Below are 24,234 nucleotides of genomic sequence, written 5' to 3' on the forward strand. Positions count from 1 at the left end.
ACCCCTCAGGCAGCCGCGTTGCTGCTGCAGCTGATCTAGATGTGTGAACCCATCTGCAGCAATCCCACAGGGCAGAGCTGCTGGGCCATGGCACCAGCCTGAAGGCACCTCTGTGCTTGCTGTCATGATTTGGCCTGGCCTTGCTGTGCCCTGGGGAAGGGCTGGGATTGCCCTGTCCCACTCTGAATCAGTGCAACATGTCTTAATTGCTTTGCGGTGTAGAGGAAGCCTGCAGAGCTGATAGAGGCTGTCACAGAACAAGCAGAGATGAACAAGGTTTTGAGGGTGGGAGGGAGGGAGTAGAGAGAGCTGTGTTTATGGGGGGAAGGCCACTCTGAGCAGGCACAGGGTGGGCTGTTGACTGGACTTGCTTCTCCAGGCAGTGAGGAGATCAAGGACCTCCAAAAAGCGCACTGCCACAAAGGTGAGGGCCCAGCCCTGGATCAGACCTGAGGCAGAGGGCAGGCATGATCCATGCAGCCTACAGGCACGTGTATCCCTACTTAGAGCTCAGGAAGATCGCAGCACATCCAGGCCAACACAGCCCCTGATGGTGTCCTCCTCTGCGGGCACCTGAACTGCTAAATGCCATGCCAGTGTTTCCCACGAGGTTTCTGCTGTTCTCAGGACTACTGCAGCTTGTCTCCTTCATCCTGGTCCTGCTGTAGAGGGACATTCTGCACTGTGTCCTGCCTCCAGAGCTGGCATCTGCCTATGGCATTTTTCCACCCAAACCTCTTTTTTTCTGATCCCAGTACGGACTGTGGCCCTTCGTCACAGCACCTCTGGGCCTGCACAGGAAGTATGCATGCCCACCCTGTTAGTGAAAACATGAGTAAAATGCATCCCAGCTCTGAGGTTGTGCATGTCAAGAGTGGGACCCCATCAACAAATGTTTGCTGAATCACCTGAGGGAGGAAGTGGAATTTTGGAGCTTCTAAAAGAAAAGCGAAGCAGACTGATTTTTAACATGGGAAGATAACAATAGGACAAGGGGGAATGGTTTTAAAATAAAAGAGGGAGAAATTTAGGTCAGATGAGGCACATCCAACCCACAGCCTGGCACAGCCTGCACTGCAGCTGCTCCCTGCCCTGTGCCATCATGGCAGGAGCTCCTCCCCACCAAGTGTCAGAGCTAGATATTGGTGGCATGGCAGGAAAGCCAAAGGCGTGGACACTCATGGGCTAGACACTGGGTGGAAATTCTTTACTCAGAATGCACTGCTGCCCAGAGAGCTATGCCCCATCCCAGGTTGGATGATATATGATAAATATTGAGGTATACTTAATACATATTACACTTTTTCTCACTTCTCAAGATAAAACCTAGAAGCACTAATTGACTCTTCACTTGGAACTAGTGAGATTAGCGTGTCAAAGACCATGGAAAAAGAAGCACACGTTTTAGTTGTAGAAGCACACTTGTCCAGGACAAATCTGTAGAAGTTTTGTAAGATCTGTATGTCCACACTCTGCACGCTAGAAGAACCATTAGATCTGGAGCAGAATAAAAAGTGCCTTTCAGCTGCAGATCTGCCAAGGACAATGGTAGGCAGGAGTTTGAAAGCCCTCAGCTGCAAAATGGGAAGGGGGGCTGGTTTTAGGCATTAATTTAATCTGTATCTGTGACAGAACTGGGTCAGACTCCTGGGAAGATGTACACACAGCACTGGCCAGGGAGGAGGGCTAGCCCTTGTCTTACCTGCTTACCAGTATTCACACTTCCAGCAGTAAGAGGGCTTTGCTCATGATCCATAATGTACCAAGTCCCTCCAGGTGACACCCATCAGGTTTATGGGTGTTTTTTGCATTGTCTCTGGATTGTATTTGTTCCACAAGGAGCAAAGAGATTTTGGCATTTTAGTCTGGGGAAAGGTTTTGACAGATAAAAGAAAGGTAGTTGTGCATGGAACACTTTTGGGAAGCTAGGGACTGGGATGGAGGCATGTTTCAGGCTGAATATGCACATATTAGGGCCTGTGGACTGCTGGCAGGGTACTGTGGTGCCAATGAGATAGTTTGTAGAGCAGGAAAGCCCAGCTGGCACCTCCATCCCCAAGGGGATAGCAGGATGGTCCCTGTGGGACGTACAGTGCATGAATCATGTGCATCCTTCTCAGATCACTGATGTTTCCCAAAGGAGAGAAGAGGTGGGGGAACACTTTGATCCACACCTCTGCACTGTACGAAGTATGCAGAGTTCCAGCACACTGCAGAAAGGGAAAGGACCAACGTGCCTGGCCTCAACCTGGTTCCACCTCCTTCTCCAAAACCACAGCTCATATAACTGGCTGGCAAGTCTCTCCCTTCTTCCTCTCCTCCTTCTAGCTACCTGCTTGCCAGGAATGGCATAATGGGGTCAGAGAATAAATCAGGTGCTATATCAGAGTATTCTATCCCTGACTGTGTAAAGAGCAGCTTTTGTGACTTCCTGATGTGATTTACCATACAATGACAACCTTTAATGTCCGCCAGTGTTATAATCTACTTTATCTTAATACAATCTTCCCCTGCTGAACTCTCCAGAGTCTTAACAGCTATTTTCAATGGAATTTTTTTTATTATTATGACTTGATACTGTGATTACTGTCGCACTCCCGCTCTTTGTGGAAGGGGAAATTAATAAGTTTTTTCTTAAGCACTTTGAACCAGAGCTGAATACCAATCAGCTCCCAAGCTGGGTCCCTGCACCTGCTGGATTCAATTATGAACCTTTGCTCTGACTTTCCAAGACACAGGCATTTCCAGATCAATGGCATGTCAGCACATCAGGCCCTGTTCCACTTTGCATAGGTCCTCATTGTGGGCAGGACAGGTGACAGGCAGTGAGTGGGGGACACATGGCTTTTCCTCCACTGTCCTATGGCTGTCCCATTCATAAAGATTTCCACTCACATGCTCCCTTATCAGGGCATTTGGACTCATCATGCTTTAGAGAGGAAGGTTAAAGCAGTGCCACTTACAAAGTTTATCCTGCTCCTCTGCCATCCTTGCTCTGTCCCCTCACCTCCCTTTAGAGCTCACTACACCTCCCTTTCTCTCCAGGAACTCACTGCACTGGGCTATACCACACCTCACTTCTCCAAAAGTGACTACACTGCATGCTACCCCCACTGCCTACCCGCACTTGATAAGGGTCAGGCTGCACAATCCTTCCACATTACAGAGCCCTGCCAGTTAAATTCTAACACAGAAGAGCTTCTGTCTCTGTGAACACATAGGCTTCTTCTGTTCAGGACAGAAACCATCTAGCTTAATGTCTGGTCCTGTCTTTTTCTTTCTGCTCCCATCAGAAGAGGAATCAGAACATCCTGTCATTGTTCAGCTTCTATTTTTTTCTTCTTTACCTGGTCTCCACAGGCTAGCAATGACCAACCTAGAATGCAGCATTTGTATAAACAAGCAGTGAAATAAGGCTTACCCACAAAATGCTGCTTCTTCCGTGACGATGTTTGGAGAGAACATTTGGATTGACTCCGAAGTACTTCATGGCTGATGACGGCTGGCTGTCACAATTTGGCAACACAGTGCAATAACTGAAAGGCAGAGACAGTGACATTGTGAGAATGACATGCTTTGCCATTGTTTCCATACCTTGGGTTAGGCTGTTCCCATTTTGCACTTTACCATGTTGCTAGCTACAGTGCAAAATGATCTCCTTCTCTGAGGTAGCATTTCATGCCTTACTCGGACAAGTATAATTGAGCACACAAGGGTGAGGATATGAAGGAGAATACACCTGAGCTGTCATATTTTTCTTTTTTTCTTCTAAACATAGTCCTGAAAGGCAGGAGCTGGGTCAATAAACACAACCCCCTGTCCTAGGCTCTTGGGGACAGTGCTGCAGCATTCATCTGTCTCTTTCCAGTTCTTTCAAGACTATCAAGTGCCACCATCCCCCAAGCAGCTAAGGCAGCAGGCAGGTACAGGCTGAGCAAGCAGCCTGAGCCCAGGCTGCAGATCTAGTGCTGGTATTGACCAGGAAAACTGAAAAAAAAGAGAAAGAAAAAAAAAAAAAAGGAAACAAACTGTCTGTAATTAGTCAACCTGATGGATGTCAGCAGGTTTGTTTGCTTCCTGCAAAGATGCCAATAGTCTAATGGAGCAAACATTGCCATTATGTAATAAAACCATACAGGTAATTAAAAAACTCCTGGCAGGACTACAAACAAGAACATTATCTATTAACTGTTTCAGTGGAGCCAGAGGGAATGGATACTGAAAATTCCTCTTCATTTGGAGGGAAGCAGGTTCAATGGAGACTTGACTGGGACACTTGACTAAGAGCTGGGTCAGTAAGGAATCCCACGCACTTAAACATCAGCCTCTCTTCTGCTATAAAATACCCCCTTGGCTACTGCAGCATTCCTAAAGATGCCAAATAAAATAAAGAGGAACGATGGCATGTCCTGTTTTGAAAATGAGAAAGGGAAACACAGGAGCTGTGCTCTGTCTCATGGGTCACTCCCTGAGTGCACAGATATCTGCTCTCCCACTGTCTACTCCAACACTCTGCCCCATTCCTTTACAAGGAGTGAAGGCTACAGCTGGGCTCTGGGATGCATAAACTCTAAGAAAGAAAGCAGAGGATATAATCTGTGGCAGACTTTGCTGGCTATGTCTGATTTCTCTGACTTGGATTTTTGAGAGAAAGACGGAGGCAGGATAGGATAAACTGTCTAAAACTGTGGATTTAGCACAAGGGTCGGTGAGGATCTCGCACCTTGCCTCCTCCACTGCATGCACTAGTAACAAACAGCTCACTGAAAAGCAATGATAGAAAATAGAGGAAAAAATGGGAAAGTGAGTAAGCACTAAGATTTCAACAGAGTTCCTTGTTGCAATGGTCTGTGGGTGGTTTCAAGCTCCCTTTTTATGGCTAGGGCAAGCAGCTGAAGAGGCAGCTGGAGAATTAAACAAGCTCGCTGGCAAACTGACAGCTCATTAGGTATGTAAGCTCAGCAGCACGCAGTGCAGGCTGGTGCAGAAGAGGGCACACAGCAGAGACAGTGTTTGTGCAGGGTACCCCAGCAGCAAAACAGTGCAGGCTGCCCAGGTCTCAGTTCTTAGGAATTCATGGCTGGAGCAACATCCTTGCCTTCTATAAGGGCTTTTCTCCTAAAGAACTGACTCTCCAGGTGCCTTGCAGAAAGCATACATCAGGCATCTTTGAGCTCGTTACTGACAAGCAGCCTCTACCTCACTAAGCCTATGATTCTGGTCTACTGGCAAGGGCAAGAAGCAGAGAGCAATGCATCTTATTTAAATGCACTCAGCAGCTCAGCAGACCAGCGGCTGGCAATGCAATGGCTTCATACAACCCCTGCTGAAACCTGGAAAATCTAAGCATGGGCTTCAATGAGAGTGGGGTTTAGCTGGAAAAAAAACCAAAAAAACCAAAAAAAACAGATTTATAAGAACTCCTTGCCAAATATTGTAAATCACTCCTATTTCCTTCCTTTAGTTTATCTGAGAAATATCACATTCCTATCAAGGATCACAAGGAAGGAACCATGACCTTACTGTGCATCGATATTGAAGGGCAACTGCCCTGGACAGCAGCTTAACAGATTTGTGGAAGAAAGGCCGAACACCTATGATAAGGGGACACAGCTACATCCTGCTATTCCCACCTACCAGCAGTCAGTTGGGGGGCCTTGGGTGACAGATCCCTGCCTCAATTTCCCCCCATTTGCAGAACACTGAATCAGTGAAAGCTTCTGCAGCACTAAGGATAAACAGTGCTATGGGCATGTGAGTTTATGTCTTTGCCAGACACAGACTCCCAGGCAAAGCACTGACATGAGCAGAGATCACAACAAAATGTGACACTGGATACGTAACAGGAAGAGGCAGAGATACACAAATTAAAGCTGTGTCAACTGGGTGACTCACTAGAATCACAATAGTCTCTAGGGCTTAAGTATGGTTTATTTATAGCTGCTGTGAGCATCGGGTCGCTAGATCTCAGAATGCCAGCTGCGAGAGGAAATGTTTTTTTCTCTTATTATTTTACCACTGTGCAATGTTTCCAGCTCACAGGAAGAGCTAATTAAATCAACAATTAAAGCCGTAAAGACTCCTGAATCACTGACAACACTGCACTGTATCTGACCTCTTCTGCCTTGCTTACGAAGCTCAGCAGTGATCTTGCTGATCTAAGAAACATGAACTGTCTGGTACAGGAAAGTCACAGCCAGGCAGACTTGGGAAGTAGAAAGAGACTGGAGAAGCAGCCAGGCTGCCCTGGAGAGATACGGGATGCACGAGGATGCTATGCTACTTTTGCACCAGCTCGGAGCCCATCTTTTTGGAGGCTTTGACACTACAGATAATTGTAATGATTTTTTCAAACTTCACACTGATAAGAACAGCGTGGAACTATCCTGAGATAAGCAATGTCTTCCAACACTGCTCCTTCAGGTGTAGGAGACAGGCAGTACCAGTCAGCCTAGGAGCTGGAAAACAGCACTACTGAGCCTGTCCAGCCTGCAGCCCCAAATGAAATAATGCCATTTGTATTCTTTACCACCATGAGCTCTCTCTCTCCAACCACTACAAAAACAGCAGAGCCCTTTACCTCCACACAGGGGGTAATAAATATTTATTGTTTACAAAAGCATCATTAAAGAAAAATTTAAGCCCGTGAAAGAAAAAGTAAGGCAAAATTTGTGTGGGTTTTTTTTTTGGTGGCAAAGCTGCTTTATTAGTGGATAGAAAAATTCCCAAAGCAGCTTGTGTTCAGAAACATGTGGGAAGAAACATCTCACAGTGACTTTCCTCCAACACAAAAGGATTTGTAACAACAATGCTGACAGGATCCAAAGCTGCAACTCCAGATTTTCAGTTTTGACAATAGAATTATTGCACATTATTCTTTCTAAGTAAATTAAACCCATTAATCATCGTAATTAGTAATGCTCTGTGTCAGTGATATGCTAACAGAGCTAGTCATTATACTGCGCTGTTAAGAAACTGAAGGATGATACCACAGCCTCTACATGCTGCTGCTGTCACTGGCTGGCTGCGGAGGAGGATGTGAATACCCAAGCCTTAAGGACTCTAACATCAAAGAGATGTGAGGACAGTAAGAGATACCATCTTTCCCTTGCTAGATTTAAAGCCCCCTGGAGCGCTGAGAAATAGCAAAAAAGAACAAGAGGAGAAGTGAACAAATCTATCCTTGGTGTGGTTCTGCTTGAGCTGGTTCAACCACGACAGAAATGATTTTGGCCCAGCAGTTCTCACTCTTGATTTGTACCCTGAAAAGCAAAGGACTGAAGTGTGAAGGCAATTCCAGCCCTTGGCCCCAGGGATGCATGCAGAGCCCATAAGGATGCCAAGCTTTGGCACAATTGCCCTAGTGCTGCTCTCATCAACATTTCATCACTATGGATACTGCACTAATGATGTGGCTATCCAACCTTACATATCTACACACCAGTTAATGACTGACAGATTTATTTATCATGATGCGATTGCTTTATACCAACCTGTAACAAGTAATACTCAGATGCAAGACTCCCACTGAGCCTTCCCAACCCATACATGAAATATATTTCAATCTGAATGTTGTCCGTTTTTAGGTGTTTGAATTTAGTTATATGCACAGACTGCTGGTGTCAGAGGGCAGCCTGTGCAGCACAACCATAAAAAAGCCTTGATGATTCCTACCCCAAAGAGCTTACTAACCAAGTAAATCACATCAAACACAACAAATAAACTTCTTCAACAAGTCTTGAGTTCCTTCTTTTGCAAAATATATCTGGAGAGAGGAGATTTTTGTACCTAACAGATCTGTTATCTGAAATCACTTACCAAAACGTTTCATTAATTTCATTTTCTATACCCCTCACTAGTCAGACTAAGTTGCTTAGTTACAACTGTCACTTTGCATTATTTCTGCTCCATTTGCCTGATTTGACAAACAATGAGTTCCTTGATTGATTCTAATGCTGATGCTGACTTAAACTGAATTTAAAATTTCCTTCCTGTCTGCCTTGTAAGATTGGTAGTATGAACGTTATGGAGAGTGGACACAGAGGAATCTCATACAGAGACAACACACCCACACACACTGTGCTTGCTAAGATGCCATAGTCCAGCAGTGATTGCCTTTATCAGTCACACCTTCCCAACATGCTCCTGGGACAGGTGCCCAAATCTGGAATATGGCAGGTCCTCACATGTGCATCACTAAATCACAGCTAAAATCTTCAGCCCAAAGAAACAGCTTTGAGCTTCATGCCCAGGGAGGTGCTGGGGTTCAAGAACTGTGGAGATGTGGCACTGAGGGATGTGGTCAGTGAGCATGGTGGGGGACAGGCTGGGGTTGGACTTGATATTAGTGGTCTTTTCCAACCTTAATGACTCTATGATTGTACCGTCCCATTCATTACCATCCCCCTTTCTTTAACATATGCTCTGCTCCATTCTCTTCACATTACCTCTTTCCCCCACATATTACTTTGCCACTTCTCCCACACCATCTTCTAAAACTGCATTTACTGCTCAAGTTTTTCTTATATACTGAGCTCCATCTAGTGACATAACCAAAGCCTTATTTATCTCCAGCCAACCTTCACACTGTGTGCTGGACAGAAAGGAGGTGAGACTGAACAACACCGGGATGAAAAGCCTTTCTGTCTGTCCAATGTCTTCCCTGAAAAGGCCAATAAAAAGCTGTTAGGAAGATGTGCCTGTTTGCCTTCATGTCAACATGCAACACTGATGGGTGATGTAGGAGAGAAGATGATCCCAGTGATAACAGGATTTTAAGGAAGCTCTCAGGCTGTTGTGGGTTCCACATCCCATTTCTCTGCAGGGTCAGTGCAGCATCTAACTACATGCCTGCATGGAAGTAGAGAAAGCCATAATCCTCTCACTCAAACACAAGCTTCTTCAGCACTGAGCTTCTGAGAGGTTCCATCAAGAGTACTGCAAAGTATCTTCATTCTTCCAGTACATCTGCTGAAAAAGATAGAAGGATATTGAGTGTTTTCTTAGCCCCCAGTGCTCTCAGTGCAGTCTGCTCACAGTACTCTGTACAGTAACTGGAGAACCTGAGACTCCAAGAACAGAGGATAAGGGAGCCGACAGCAGAAATGGGAGTAGAATCCTGCTGAGCTTCACTGTATTTTAGAGACAGGGATGAATGGGTCTGGAGGTACTATTCATGGAGGGAGCAGACACTAAAGTGGTATGCTGAACTGGAGGCTAGGAAAGGGAACGAGGATCAGCTGAATGGATCCTCAGATCTTTCCAATTCCAGGCACATCATTTTCAGACACAAAGGCAAAGGAAATCTCTGGCATATTTTTCCCTCATTCCCTGCTCAGAAAGCATTTGCTGCCATATCAGATTTCATTCTGGTTTTCGACCTCTTGCCCCATGCACTGCTAACGAGCTGGCATTGAGGTTGACACACTTTTGGAATCACGGGCAAAGCTCTGAAAATGAAAGAGGATTAGATTCCCAGCAGGGGAAGAAATACAGCTACTTGGAATAAGACATGACAACTTCCTTGTAAGCCTGCAAAATCTCAAAATTACCTCCTTTCCTCAACGTACCTTGTCCACTAAATCTGCAGCCTGCTGTTGCCATTAAGTTATCCTCAGTTGCCTCTCTTTTCTTTCTGAACCTCCCAGGTGAACTTTTTGAGGAGATTGGGCTTTATCTATTGTCCAACCCTCTGCTGGCATGGCAGAGTGTAGGTCATGCGACATAAAATGACTTGTGTCACTAGAAGGTGACACTGGAGGGATAAATCCTGGGCACAGTGTGGCTGCACAAGGCTATGGGTCCCGAATCATCAGCACTATTGAGCTCTGAGGAAAGGCTGCAGTGAGATCTGATTCAGACCCCACTGCAATGAGAACAGTGGAAGAAAGATGGAGATACAAAGAAATGCACGTTACATATCCTCCAGCTGCTCTCTCCCTCATTGGGAGACTGGCAAATTTGGTTTCCTGGAGACATTTTGCTGAGAAGTCGGCAGGGAATAAGGAGCACAAATCAAATTATTTATTGCAGGCTGAAATCACAGAGGTTCCAAAATAAATTGGAGTGCAATCTCGTTTACCTGCTTTATTCTATTCCTGCTTTGGAGTTACAATTTCACAGTCAAATGTTTTGTTTAATATTTAAAAATTTCTTCTTTCTCATTCCTTCTATTGAGGAGGATCACAATACTGTGAGACAAAATGTTCAATAGATTCTCAGACTGCAGAAAAATAATATAAACCATATCCAGATAGCTCCTTAATTTCAAGTGATAATAATTTACCGAGACATTCTCAGGCAAAAGAAATATATCTCTATCCATCTCTATAAATACATCTACAGCATCAAGGATTTCATCCCTCATTTTTGTAAAATTCATGAAAGATTTATGAGTTACTCAGCTACTTTGAGTTCCTGGGATATTGCTGATAAACTTTTCCCTTCGTCCTTGCATCTCGTCAGTCCCACAGCCATTTCAGCCTTCTGAAGCACACAGAGATTCTGTTTTGTTGAAGTATGTAAATATCTGCTTCACTGAGATGAACGTCAAGTTTTGTTACTTGGTGAAATCCATCATTTTCCACTCACCCATCATAATTTAAAAGCCAGGCCGACAACACATCAATCCCTTGTTAAGACAGGAGTTCAGTTAGATGAGAAGAACCTCTGAAACCAGATAAACTCTACAAGAGCTCCAGCTAGAATTAAGCAAAGGTAACTTGCTGAAAGTCAGTTCAGGACTATCACCATCCCAAAGGATGGGCTGATAGACATCACCACCACCAGAGAACAGTCTTTAAATGCCTTTGATGGAGGTCCCATCAGCGTTTGAGTCTTGTTCAGCAAAAGCCATGCCGAGGTTTCAATGTTGTTGACTATTCTCCAAGAGATGGCTCTTTTGCCAGACCCATTCCCATGCCTTCCTTTCCCCTTGCTCATTCTCAGTTCTCAGTTCTAGAGCAGCTCATATCATTAATTTCAGGGAAATCTCAGAATGCTCATGGATAAGCCACAAAATGCATCCTTAGGTTCTCTTTTACAGCCTCAGAGCTGAGAGGTAGTCCTCACTTCTGAAAGATGAGCTGGCATAAGAATGATGCAGCTGTCTACATTCAGCCACAAGACATGCTTGTGATCAGACCACAATGCCTAGGATATTTTCAAAAGAAACCAAACAAATCAAAGAAACTCTTGTCATCGTTTCTCCAGGAAACAAAATGAAGTTAACTCCATCAGTCAACTGCTATTATGTAGGACTTGTTTTTCAGTTCAAGCTGCTGTCTCTTCATGCCATATCTTCAAAGGTATATTCCCTCCAGGCAACAGCTTGAAGAAGCTGATGCCTGAGTGCTCTTCAAGGCCCAGGAACATGGCTGTTCAGCCTTGTCACACAGACATTCTCCCTGTCAGCACACAACAGAGCTGGAATCAAAGAATCATAGGTTCATTAAGGTTGGAAAACACCTCTTAGATCATCTAATCCAACCATCCACTGACACACAAAACCCATCACTAAGCACAGAATTTACTGTGAGCCCTGCAAGTTGCAGACAAATGCAGAGCATCAACCAAGCAAACAACGCATCATTATGGACTGCCTCCCTTGGACCCAAGTGATTCAGTTTGGAACCAGCCAAACATGCATTTATTCTCTCTGAGACCAGTGAGGGCATGCAGGCAGTGCATGATCTGCTCATTGATCTTCCTGTCTGATCTACATGTGACAAAGGCATAGCAGGAGTTCAACAGTGCAGAGGGATCTAAGCAGAACTGCCTGGGGATTAAGGAGCCAGCTTTCCACAAACCTGTCAGAAATCAAGAGAATTAAGAACTCCTGGGGTTTCACTTTCGCTTTACTCAGAGAGCTTTCTGTTCTTAATTACATTTGGCAGCCACAGCAACCACTTCATTTGGCTTTGTCAGTGCTGAATTCGATTGCATTGAGAAGGGAAAGCAATATGCTGTCCTTAAGAACAAGGCACCTTGGACATGTGTCCAAAGCAGCTATGAACAGGTAGCTTCCTTTGAGAGGAGTTTCAAGGAATAGTTACAGTTCAGGGATGGTGCAGCACTGTGAAACTCCTCTGGGCACTGAGACTTCTCAGTGGACATCAGCAAAGAATGATCCTTTATTGCCCCATCTGTCTCTAAACACATCTTCCCTCTGCAATGAAATGAACAGCAAAACAGGGGAACTAAAGGACAACCAAACAGTTTACCTCCTGGTCTTACATCTGCTACAACATCATTTCATTGCTTGGCCTTGAACAGGCTGCTTCAGTGCACTGCTCCTGAATGCCCCACTGGCTGAGCAGAGATGCACTGCAGGAAACCTGCGAGGCTGCAAGCAAACCATTACCCTCTGCTGGAGAGAATGGAGCGAGACAACCTGTGTCTTACAAGTGCTTTTATACTGGCATTTCACAGAGATTCTCACAAAGTGTCATAGAATGGCCTGGATTGAAAAGGACCTTAAAGATCATCTCGTTTCAACCCCCCTGCTGTGTGCAGGTCACCAACCAGCAGAGCAGGCTGCCCCAACCCACATCCAGCCTGGCCTTGAATGCCTGCAGGGATGGGGCATCCACAGCCTCCTTGGGCAACCTGTTCCATTGCCTCACCACCCTGTGACCCACATTGGAACCCACACTGTTCCATTCTAGAAGTTGCTTTTTTAATCTTATAGCAGATCACGCACAGCAGAGCTTTGGAATGCCTGTCCCTGCCTACTGCCCACCAGCAGTGGAGGACTCCTACCATGCAAACTCCAGAACAACCATGGTCAGACCAGTCTCCTACTGCACCCAGCCCAGCTTTCAAAGTCTACAAATAGAGAGAATAACTTGGGAAACATTGCTAAAGCAGAGTGGAAACTGAAAAATCTGTATCTCCTCTTTGCAAAGCAGACTGTAGCAGAAAGAGGCTCCTTACAACTCTTGCTCACGGTAGCATCTGGCTAGTACAAAGAAAGGCAATGAAACTATGAGAAGGGCCCTTGTAGAAAGCCTCAGGATAACACAACATAAAGGAGAATAACCAATGCCTTGTAGAAATTCTCCGAAGTTTCAAGCACAGAGAGAAAAAAAAAAAAAAAGCATATTTGCAAACTGGGACCTCAAGGCTATAAAACATAGCTCAAGATACAGCAGAGCTCAGCTCCAGGAGCAGCTGAGGTCTGGCACATTTCTGTGACTCTTGTTTCTGCAGCTCTCTGCCTGTCAGAAGTGAGAACTTTTTATCATTCTCTACCAAAATTTTCCACTGCAACCAAGACCTTGACACATTAAGACAGAAGAAAAAAGCCTGAACAAAATCTCCAGAGAGAAAACACAGAAGAGATTTAGAGCTGCTTTCTATCTAGCATCTCCCTTTACTCCCCTTTCAGCAGCTGGGATTTTAAACACTCAGCATACTTACATGAAGACTGGAGGACAGGAGGGTACACGAAGCACAACAGCAAGGAGATCAGGGCTGACAAGAAAAGCATGAGGGATGCAGGTGTTCTGAGCACAGAGGGTTTATGGATGACTTTTACAGCAGTACACCATCAATTATACTGATGCTGTCTCTGCTGGATTAACTCCTGGCGGACAGGAGGCAGCTGGGGAGACAGATTTGCTTTTCTGTCACTGCTGATCAAGACCAGTGTTCCCCTCTTGTTCAAACAAGTTTGCATGGCCTCTGTGCTGCAGAGTTACCGAGAGCTTCAGAGATCTCTGCTGGACTCTGACAGCCTTTCCTGCTACCCGGGCTTTTTCTTCAGCCCTCCTCATTGGTCAGTGTCACCACTTGTTTGTTGTTTGCGAAGGAGTTTTTGTGCTTGCAGATTTCTGTTCCTGCCTCTACAATAATCCTATAATTGTGATGCCAAGTAGCACCTGAGGACAATTTTATCACATTCTGTATTATATGTAAATACCATTACGTTAGATGGATTTTCTCATTAATTCTCCGTCCTGGTGACAAGCCAGGAATTAACACAATTGATTTTCCAGTCTCTGCTCATTATCAATCATCCAAGAACTTAGTCACATCTCATCTGTTCCACCTGGGTCGCAGCATTTATTTGTAGACTTCAACATACATTTAACTAATAAAAACCAACAGGTGTAGCAACCTCTGTGCCCCAGATCTGGACAAGAACAAACCACACGTCTTCCTCATTCCTTTAGTGGTAAAATTCTCACCACAGACCCGTATCCTACAGAGAACAAGCAGTGGGCAGGTTAAGAACAGCCTGTTGTACACTGGCTGCCATCAAAATCAATGTATACATCCATGCTGCTCTTCAAAAACTTATGGAAAACAACAGTTCATAGGTGCATGTTTCCTGAAGGTGCTCCATTCAGAAGTAATAGAAGTATCCAAGGGACATCCATGATTCAACCCAAACTCTCCCCATTACTGTTTCTTTGGAAAATACCAAAGGCCAAAATGAAGAAGCAGTAAATACACTACAGAGTTCATTTCAGCTCCGGAAGAGGTTCTGTGAGGATGAAAATGGAGAATAAGAACAAGCAGGGGTACAGAAGGCAATAACCTCAGTGTGTCACACTGCTTCTCCTGTTCCTTTGGTTCCCACCTGTCCTGCTGTCACACCAAACAAGCAGAAGGAAACATTCCCATGACATGCATGAGTTGTGCACTGTACCTTTCCTGACTTCCTTCATTATCTCCTGGCTCAGGAGTGGAATTCTGGCACAAACAGATTATTCTGCAGAAAGCTACAGGTATGGCAGACTCTGAAATAGCAGTCTGGCAAATGCAAGTGCTCTGTTATGAAGCAGATGTGTCTTCAGCCTAGCCAGCCCCTCAACTAGGCCTTTGTATAAAGCAGGCATTCTTTTGGATCGTATCTTCCACCTCTCAGATGTTCTCCTGCTTGTTCCCTACCATACTGCTCCTGGGGATTACATACTGTGTAAACTTAGCTATTCATCTGTAGCTCCAAGAAACAGGGAACCCTGAGAGCCACACGCTCTTTCTCTAAGCAGAAACAAATAGATTGCTGTAGACAATAAATAGTTCAGAATGCCCCTTACTGAGAGCATCTGTTCTTCAGGCACATAAAAGCAAAAGGGGATTCACAGACCAAAACCATCGTGCTCTCTCATCCACTGTGGAAAGTGATGCTTGCTCAGGCCATTATAGGTTAGTAGTGATGAACGACTGAATGATCATTTAACCCTTGCTAGGCATGTGTTGATTTGGATCGTTGCTATTATCATTATAACAAAGCAGCCGTCTTTTATTTACATCTGCAATCCAGCTTTTGGCTTTGTTCCTGTAGACAGTTCCCAGCTCTAAGTCCCATAAATTGATCAAACATGAAATTGTGGAGCAGGAAGAGTGAAGTCTGCTCCCAGGTGTTGGGAGAGCACAGCTTGATGCACCACCCCTGGCACTGAGGAGGGGTTCTGTAAACAACCATACCCTTAAAACCATCAGCTCTATTTGGCTCACTGGAATCCAGAAAGCATTCAAAAGCAGCTCAGGAACTGAATTATCACCAGATAATAATAATCTGTATGGAAGCTACTGAAGGCAAACTCTAATCTTAATTATTATGTGACTTTTGAAACTTTCAGTGCAGGGAGATAGCACAAGTCTGGAATACTAAGCAGTAAGGGGTTAGAAGGACTCACCCTGGTGGATGTTCCTGCAGATAACCTAATCCCGTAGGGTTATGATTTCAAATTCACTCTGTGGGGACAGAGGAACCCAATCCTCCTGATCCTACACAGCCCAGTGCTGCTCCAGCACTGGGCGCAAGAGACAGAAAAACTTCTGGAAGTCATCATAGGAGGAAAACATGAGGATGCTGCAGCAGTAGGGGGGGGCAGGCTCTGACAAACGTGTCTCTGAGTTGTGTTCCTCACAGGCGCTGACACTGGGTGTGCCCTACTCCCACCTGCTGTAGGACAGCACTGCAAGTACAGAGGATGGTAAGGCTGATTCTCCGCAAGGCGCTGCCCTGGGGCACACTGAGGAGCTCTGGGAGCACTCTGGGGAGTCTCAGAGGGCACTGGGAGGCCTTTAAGGCAGCACAGAAAGCAGCTCCAGACCACACACACAGGCCAAGCACCACTGCAACTCTCTGCTGCCGCCCCCTGAGTAAAAGGCGGCACTGCAGGCAAAGCTCTGCGCATGCGTGTCAGCGCCCCCTACGCGGGCATGCGCAGTGCTCCTTCCTCAGAGCAACATGGCTGCGCCCTGTGCGCGTTCCCGCCTAGCGGCGGCAGCGAAATGAAATAGACGAGACCTCACCTCCCTTCCTTCAGCTCTCGCTGTTTCTCTCCCACCTATCCGTCACTCTTTCCCATTTGGCACTCCCTACCGAGCCGCGGGAACGCACCGGTTGGAATCTCCCAGCGGCCCCGCCATTGGCGCAGCGCTGTGTGAGATCTGCGCGCCCCACCGCATCTCCCAGAAGGCGAGTTGCTCCTTTTTAAGCCGCTCTGCGCTGCCAGGCTCTATAGTATTAGGTCCTCCATGCGATACCACGCATGCGCGCGGAAACGCGGAAGTAGCGCTGCGTACTTTGTGCAATCCAGCTGCTAGCGAGAGCTCAGCGCTATCGCGCATGCGCACACCTGAACTGCGGAGTTGTATAGGGATTGACTTTGAGGCTTGCAGGCTGTATGTGTCTAAAGGAGCTGAATTGCATGAAGAGGCAAATAGGCAGTCAGGGGCCCAAGTGAAATGCCCCTGCACGAAGGCACACATAATGAGTTACAAACGGGAGGAGATGGCAGCCATTGGAACTTGGTGGGATGAACATTGTTGGGATGCTGAAGTTGATGGCTGTAAACCATCATGCTAGGGAGAAAGGGTGGGAGTTGGATATCAGGACCTGCTCTTGGTGGGCATAACTTAGCAGTTCACTCTTTGTGTTCATTCAACACTATCCTCATGTGAGAGCGAGATGCGTTGATTCTTTGCCATCCTCATGCTACTGCTATGTTTCTGGGTAAGACTGAAAGCCCTAGAAAGGTGGGTAGAAAGCTGAGTACATTCCCTACATAGAGGTTTGGTTTCAAGTGTTGTGTTTGAGCTATTTATTGGTTGTAGGCAAATGTTTTGCATACATACACGGTCAATTTCTGAAAGTGGGAGAGTGTCATAAAGAGGGGTGTGACTGACATCCTCAGCCAAGGAGCTGATAACTGGTAGACCACTGTGAGTTTATTGTATGTCAATAAGGAGTTTAGATTAATGAATTACCAAGGAAATGCTGTGTAAAGGCTTTATAAAGCTTCTCGTGTGGAGATAGACAACTGGACAGTCTGGGTACTAAGAGAAAACCTGAGAGACACAAAGAAAAGGCAGTGTAATACCAAAACAGGCGAAAAGATATTCAGGTTAGAAGAGGCTGCTCTTTGCAGGTACTATGAGAGGCTTGCTGTCCTTCACAGCCCTTGCACTGCTTTTGCTGGTGCACAGCTCCCAGGCAGTCTATGTCCAGGTGAGTTTTCTGCTGGTTATCTTGTTGGTATTGCAAGCTCAGTGATGTACTGATGTGAAGAGGTGTAAGTAAGATAGGAGTCTCGCTCTGAATTGATAAAGCTGGATTTTTGCTTTGCTCTGACATCATCTCCCCGTGGTTTAGTCTTTCTCTCTGTAAAATGGTTCAGGTGTTTGTAACATAAAACTTTTCTAGAGAACTCCATAGGTTATGAAGTTACATGAACTGAGGAGAAAGTGTTCTGCTTGTTTCTAAGCATGAAGTTCTTTATGAAAATGACCTGCAAACTTATGTGATAGAGCCTACAAATATGTCACATAAAAATAAGGCGAAAGAAATGACTGGTTTGATCTGAAGGAATATTGATGGATTGTGGTGATATTAAAGGAATGTTAGTGTACTGATGGTGGGGATGAGTTGATGGTTGGACAGGATGATCTTAGTGGTCTTTTCCAACGCTAATGACTCTATGATTGTGTGATAGAGGAAACTAATACCAAATACTCCAAAGTACACAGAACCTGTGATTGGCATTACATGCACTGTGGAAGCAGGTAGGAAGGTGTCAGCACTTCTGTCTGTGAACAAGAGTATGTTAGATTTGTCTGTGCTGATCCTTAGGAGTAGCTTGGGAGATTTCATTTTGATTACAGTGTAAATAATTTCCCTGGTGTTCCAAGAGGGCAAATATTTCTTAAACAATAATTGACTCTTTTCATGTGTGCTTAGTAGGTTTCCAAGGAGTGAAAAGATCCCATCCTTGTGCAGGTTTCACCTCCTCTTTTCTTCCCAACCATTCATTAACACCAAGAGTCCCCAGACAGAACAGATAGTTTACTATTTCACGGGGGGAAGGAGAAGGGTAAAGCAACAATTTTCCACTTGAGACTACAGAAAATAGCTGAGAACATCTTCTGGGTGGGTAGCAAAGTATTCAGTTCTGAAGTTTTAGTTCCTATTTGTAGTTGGAATCCTTATCTCATTAATCACTAAATTCATATTTTCTCTGCCTTTGATAAGACCTGAAAAACGTGCAGTGTGCTGTGTGTGATGCGCTCCTTTGACTTGGATTGCTTGATTTCCCTTAGGATCTGACTAATTACTCACTGAACAAAATTGCTTTATAAACTTGCTTTCTGAAATTCTTCCCAAGACTCTTCTTCCCTCTTCTGTAATAAGTAAGTCACAGGGGTTATTAATTTAACAAAATGTTCTGAGCTGCAAGGGAAGTTCATTTGACTTCGTAGAGTGTTCCTAAGGGCTGAATATCACTATCTGGACAATCTCTTGGTTTGCGAAGTGTGCAAAACTGGAAAAAAGTAGAGAGGGATTGTGGTAAAATCTGTCAGTTCAGTAGAACAGCGTGCATTTTCACCTTGGAGGGAAGATGCTGCTCATGTTCTGTTCTCTCTAGCACACCTTTCTTGTCGGAGATGGTGGTGGTATTTTTGTTTTTTTGGGTGGTTTATTTGTTGGTCTGATTTGTCACCAGGACATAAACACGTCTCAGGGTTCATTCCTACTGTGAAGTGATAATAAGTAGGAGAAATCCAATGCGCAAAAGACCAAATGAAGCTCGCTTCAGTTGTTTCTGGTTTCTCTGGAACTGTGCTGGTGGAAATCCTGTCTTTTTTGTTTCTGTTTCATGCTTTTAGAGTCTCCAACCAATAGATGAATTTAGAATTGTGTCTTTGGTGGAATAGTACATTTTTCACAGGCATCCATTCTAATAAATTATTTTGAGAAAAGTCACAAATTGATCAGAAGTAGAAAATAGTTTTACTTTGTTAAATAAATGCATGTACACAGAAGCTCATTTATTCTTCTTCTTTAAGCACCACCACCGCCCAAAGACACCCACACAATTCAACATCAAGCTAATGAGGCTTTGAGATTAATGGCAATAATAGCAGACTCAATCCGCTTTATTTCTATGACTGTTTAGGTGTTACTTGATCATCCTTCTGACTATTTAATTCTCTTCAGACTTCTGTGGACATTTATGTACTTACCTTAAACAATTACTAGACTTGCAGTTTAAGTTTATTATCTCAACAGTGTGATTCACTTGAAACTGGGAAGAAATTGACATTAATGCGTGGGGTCTAACAATTTCAAGCATGGAGCAAACCTTTCCAGAATAATCTTCTGGTCTCCCAAAGCCTTGGTGTGATCTTTCAGTTAGAAGTGCCACATTTAGCAGTTCTCAGTCATTTGTGCTCCATTGTGTGGGCACATTGTAGATTCATGCTCGCCACGTCTTGTGGTGATGGGATTCATCCTCTTCTGTGTTTTGAGCATTGCACTTGAGAGCCAAGATTCAAAGTTCTGTGCTGGTATATTACAAGAAAGAGTGAACAAAATAAATCCCCATTCACATCCATTCAACTCATGGTGTTGTAAATCTCTACCATATATTGTCCAATCATTTGTTTCCTAGACTGAAGAGTCCCAGCCCTTATCTTCCTACACTAGATGTTAGGAGTCTCCCTCACAGGAGTGAAAGATGTACTAATTCTGCCTCCATTCACTATGATGCTTAAACAAAACCCTGGCTATGGAGGCTCACTGTTATAGTATAGTTTTTCCCTATAGTACAGTTTTTTGGGGAAGGGTCGCAGTTTAGCAGAGTTCAGTCGAAACGGAATGCATTTGCCTGAAGTCTGACTCTCTCATATCTGTTTTTTCCTTTTCTGTCTATGTAGGATGGCGACTTGACATTCTCCCTTGAATCTGTGAAGAAGCTAAAGGAGCTTATGGATGAGAACAGAGTCATTAACCCTCGCATGGTGGTTTATAAGGCTGGGTATTCTCTATGTGAAGATAAAGATCTCCCTGAGGTTTTCCAACCTGTGTGTAAAAGGGAAGATGCACCTATGATTTTCGAGAGGCTGTGTATGTAGTTCATGTTGCATGGTTTCCTTTTTATCACACCTTTCAACCTCAAACATTGAAATAGTAGCAGCCAAAGAAGTGTAATTACTGTTGTGTCACTTCTGAGGCAGCTGGAAGTCCATGCTGCCACCCCTTCTGCAAGGGTACAACAGCTGTGGGCCCACCAGAACACTCCTATAGTGCTTAGCTGTAACATGTACAGATCAGTCTGTTGTAGACATGAAAAGGCTTCCTCCTATTGGGGATGTATTTCCAGGTTCCTTAAAAGAGGTGTGAGATGTAGGTGAAGTGAATCAGCCTTTGGCATTACCTGTCTCCAAGGCACATATAGCGATTCTTGAATAGGCACCTACAGTATCTACTTTTTATCTATTTATTATGTTGTGTTTACCAATGCCATGGAAAACTCAGGAAGAAGTAGCACCAATATAACTGAGGTTGTGGTTCTGCAAGCCACTTCAGAGGATCTAAGGCCACATCCTTGTCACCCGCTCATAATATGTCCTGTTGTTCTCTTGCCTCCACATCTTCCCCTTCTTTCCCCAGTGAGTTCAGATTTGATTTAATTCCTTAAGCAAAATTTTCTCAAAAACTAGTTTTTCTTGTATCAGTAATAACTTCAGTGTACACAAAAAATTATGGAACAGTAACAGAAAGAAGTCTTTCACCACATGGTTTAAGGCTCTACTCTCCAATAAATTCCTTTGCCTTGTCACTAAAACAGTCTCTTTTCTCCCTAACAGACTTGATTGCTGGTGAAGCTGATTTGTGTGAAATCTGTGCCAATGCTGCCTGCTCTGGTTGCTTTTGAATGAGGATGAAACACTCCAAAAACAGTGTGCCAAGCTAGGAAGTTTGTGCATTTGTATTGCAAGATCACATACCCTCACAAATCACTATTTAGGCTTCATCTTCACCACAGTCAAACTGAAGCTGTTAGCTCATGTAGACATACTAAGGGTAATTTTGAAGTAGTGAGATCAGATAATACCAGCAATGCAGTTCTGGTAACAGGAAGACCAAACTTCATGTGAGAAGCTGAAGAACCATGAAGAAAGAGGCCCACACTGAGCGTTGTCTTGCCTTGAGCCATGCCTGAGTTGTGCATCTGTCTATGTGAGCTGTGTCGTGGTTGACTGGAGTGAAAATATCTTGGATTTGATGTTTCAATTTCCATTAATCTGTCTGGATTGGAGCACGATGGGTCAAACTGAGTAGTCTCCTCTAGCCTTTTAATATGTAAATCTCCGTGTGATCTGGCTTCCATTACACATATACACCTAAGCAGCATAGGGTTGTAATCTTTTCCAGCTCAAGCTCTCCAGTTGGTTGGATGAATGTCTGTGCCTGTAGGTCTGGACATGGTATGTGTTTGATTGTAACAGAGCTGTAGCATATAACCTGGGGACAAGTCATAAGTGTTTAGCAACGCTTTAATAGCTAGGAAATTCTCCATCTGTTACTTGTGCTAATATTTAATGCCAGTTTACTGAACAGGTGTAGAAGAGCACAGGAGCTAGTGCTTTTGCTCATGGTTGTACAGAAGTTCCCTTCTTTTGGCAGATGTTCGTTAAGCTCTGTTTAGGAAAAAGGAAATCCAAGCTGCAATGCTGGAATCACTTTGAAAGGAAATCATTGCCTTGTTTTTATTTTTGAGTGGCAGTTTGTGAAGATGGGGTCTACTGATGTTTGTATGCTACTGTACATGAAATAAAGGTTAGAGACAATTTTGTTGTTTTGTTTGGTTTTGGCTTTTTCCCTTTCTTTGATGGTCTACCTACTTCCTTATCTCTTATATAAGTTCTTCCATGTCTGAATGTCCACTAGAGTAAAAGATAACTTGTTAACCTTAAAATAATTTGCTATTCAGTTTGTGGTCCTTATAGTAATAGTAATATATAACTGCTTTGGAATTTTAAAATTATTCCTTTTCAACTGTTAAGCCTCCATTTTTTTATATTTTGGGGCCTCAACTCAGCAACTATGTTCTCATAAGAATGTCAGTGCTGCGTGCCTGTTTCGAGACTGTTGAGTACTCCAGAACAAAAACATCCAGGAGTGAATGCCAAAAAGAGTCCCACACTAAGCATCTTACTGCTGCCTTGAAATTGGCACCTCTGGGAAACTGCATTTCCTGACTCAAAACAGTTCTTGGTCTTATTTTGAAATTAAAGTCATGTCTTTGGATATAGAAAAGCCACTTTGCATTTTCTCTTAGAATTGACTTGACGAATCATTTAGTCTTAGTACAGCAGCTTAGTATGGCTCAGGTGGAGAGGGCAGATTATGCATTTTGAAATGAAGACTAATTGGCAAAAAGAACAGAACCGAGATCACCCTACTGATAATCTCCTAGTGTTCACGCTGGGTCAGAGGGCCAGACTGGAGACCTTGAAAAAGTTCTCCCAGTGACTCACAAACCTCACATCCTTTATAACACCACGCTGACTTGCTAACCTGATAATCACAGAGTAGTTGAGGTTGGAAAGGACCTCTGGAAGTCATGTGGTTCAAGAGCTGTGCTCACGTTGGACAGTGTAGAATAGTTGCCCAAGACCATATCCAGAAATCTCCTGAAGATCTCCAAGGAGGGAGACTCTGCCACTTAATTGAGCAACATGTTCTACTGCTCCATCGCCTGCACAGTGGAGAGGTGTTTCTTGATGCTCCTGTGTTTCAGTTTTTGCCCATTGCCCTTTAGCTTGTCACTGGGCTCCAAGGAAAAGAATCTGGCTCCATCTTCTTTCTGTCCACTCATCAGGTATTTAGATGACATTCCTACTGAGCCTCCTCCAGGCTGAACAGTCCCAGCTCTCTTAAACTCTCCTCACAGGAGAAATGCTCCAGTCTTTGATCCCTTTCCAGTGTGTCCATGTCTCTCATGTACTGGGGAGCTCAGAATTGGACCCAGCACTTCAGATGTGGACTCGCCAACAATGAGTAGAGTGGAAGAAGCACTTCTCTTGACCTGCTAGTGAAACTTAGCCTAATTCAGCCAATTCTTAGCAGTAAGGATTACACAAGTGAGTGTCTCAAGAAAATTAGATCAGACTCTGACTTTTAGTTGTCAGACTACTGAAACCTCTTCAAGGCCAACGATGCACAATACTACATTGCAAACTGGAGAGGTGGTGCACCAGCAGTTTGAAGTTACTTAGATGGCTCACGCAGATTCATAAAAGTCATCATTTGTTTGGCTGCTTCCTGTGTATCCAGTGTCACCATGTCATGTATATTCCTATCATTTCCTTCTCAGAAGGTCGTTCATGCAGCTATTTACTTTGGCTATATTAAAGAGTTCAGAAGACAGCTGTGTGACACGTAGCAGGCTCTGATTGTTACAGTGAGTCAGAAACACCTCTAAGCTCTTGTAAATTCTTCCTTTTCTTCTAATAAATGGTCCTCTGTTTTCCTAAGAGGGAAGATAAACTGAGCTTTACAATGCATCATTTTCTTTGATGGTCAGGATTGCCACCTGCTATCATTTATGGACTACACTGCCCTTTCATTTCCTGCCTCCTATTTACAATGTGATAAAAATTACAAATAATCATTGTGTTCCATTGACTGAGTTTTCTTGAATGAATAATAAACAGATGTTCTTTATCTGAAGTTAAAAGTAACGATTTGCATTGTTATGACACAGTTAATTTTCTGTCACATTACTTCTGCCTTTCATTTGGCTGTGAGAAGTGGAGTATTTTTTTTTTCCAATTAGTGCTTTTCAAATGGAACCTCACAGGTTAAGATGTGATCCACCATATGCTTCCTCTGGTATTGTAAATACTTATTGTGTGTTCAGTATTTCAAGTACTCTTCCAGGCTTGGGGTTACGGAACCATGTTTAATGCTGAAAGGAGTTGCAGTCCAAA

The 24,234-nt window shown here is 44.1% G+C and overlaps 2 protein-coding genes across 6 annotated transcripts in view; one reads left to right on the forward strand and one right to left on the reverse strand.

The window, feature by feature from the left end:
- Positions 1-16,482, reverse strand: part of DISP3 (dispatched RND transporter family member 3) — a 116,776-nt gene extending 100,294 nt beyond the window's left edge. For 3 of the 5 annotated variants that reach the window (XM_048967602.1, XM_048967608.1, XM_048967601.1), the window contains exons 1-2: positions 16,270-16,482; positions 3,422-3,536 (exon numbers count right to left, since the gene is read on the reverse strand). The gene's annotated coding sequence lies outside the window, so the exon portion shown is untranslated. Of the gene's footprint in view, positions 1-3,421; positions 3,537-15,647; positions 15,730-16,269 lie in introns of those variants that run through there. The other 2 variants (XM_048967603.1, XM_048967604.1) reach the window with 2 other exon arrangements.
- Positions 16,483-16,600: 118 nt separating this feature from the next.
- On the forward strand, positions 16,601-22,699 carry LOC125703300 (guanylin-like). Its single transcript, XM_048967612.1, has 3 exons — positions 16,601-17,467; positions 20,173-20,362; positions 21,106-22,699. Exons 1-3 carry the CDS (start codon positions 17,393-17,395, stop codon positions 21,171-21,173), a joined length of 333 nt encoding a protein of 110 aa, XP_048823569.1. The 5' UTR covers positions 16,601-17,392; the 3' UTR covers positions 21,174-22,699.
- The last annotated feature ends 1,535 nt before the right edge of the window (positions 22,700-24,234 follow it).

Source organism: Lagopus muta, chromosome 21 (genome assembly GCF_023343835.1).
Source record: "Lagopus muta isolate bLagMut1 chromosome 21, bLagMut1 primary, whole genome shotgun sequence".
Classification (NCBI taxonomy): Eukaryota; Metazoa; Chordata; class Aves; order Galliformes; family Phasianidae; genus Lagopus; species Lagopus muta.

What these genes read in the sequence shown, in the direction of transcription:
- LOC125703300 (XM_048967612.1), top strand. Translation starts at nt 17,393, where the DNA reads ATGAGAGGCTTGCTGTCCTTCACAGCCCTTGCACTGCTTTTGCTGGTG. An exon ending in CCCAGGCAGTCTATGTCCAG is followed by an intron (nt 17,468 to 20,172) that starts GTGAGTTTTCTG and finishes CTGTCTATGTAG; the next exon opens with GATGGCGACTTGACATTCTC. An exon ending in TATGATTTTCGAGAGGCTGT is followed by an intron (nt 20,363 to 21,105) that starts GTATGTAGTTCA and finishes TCTCCCTAACAG; the next exon opens with ACTTGATTGCTGGTGAAGCT.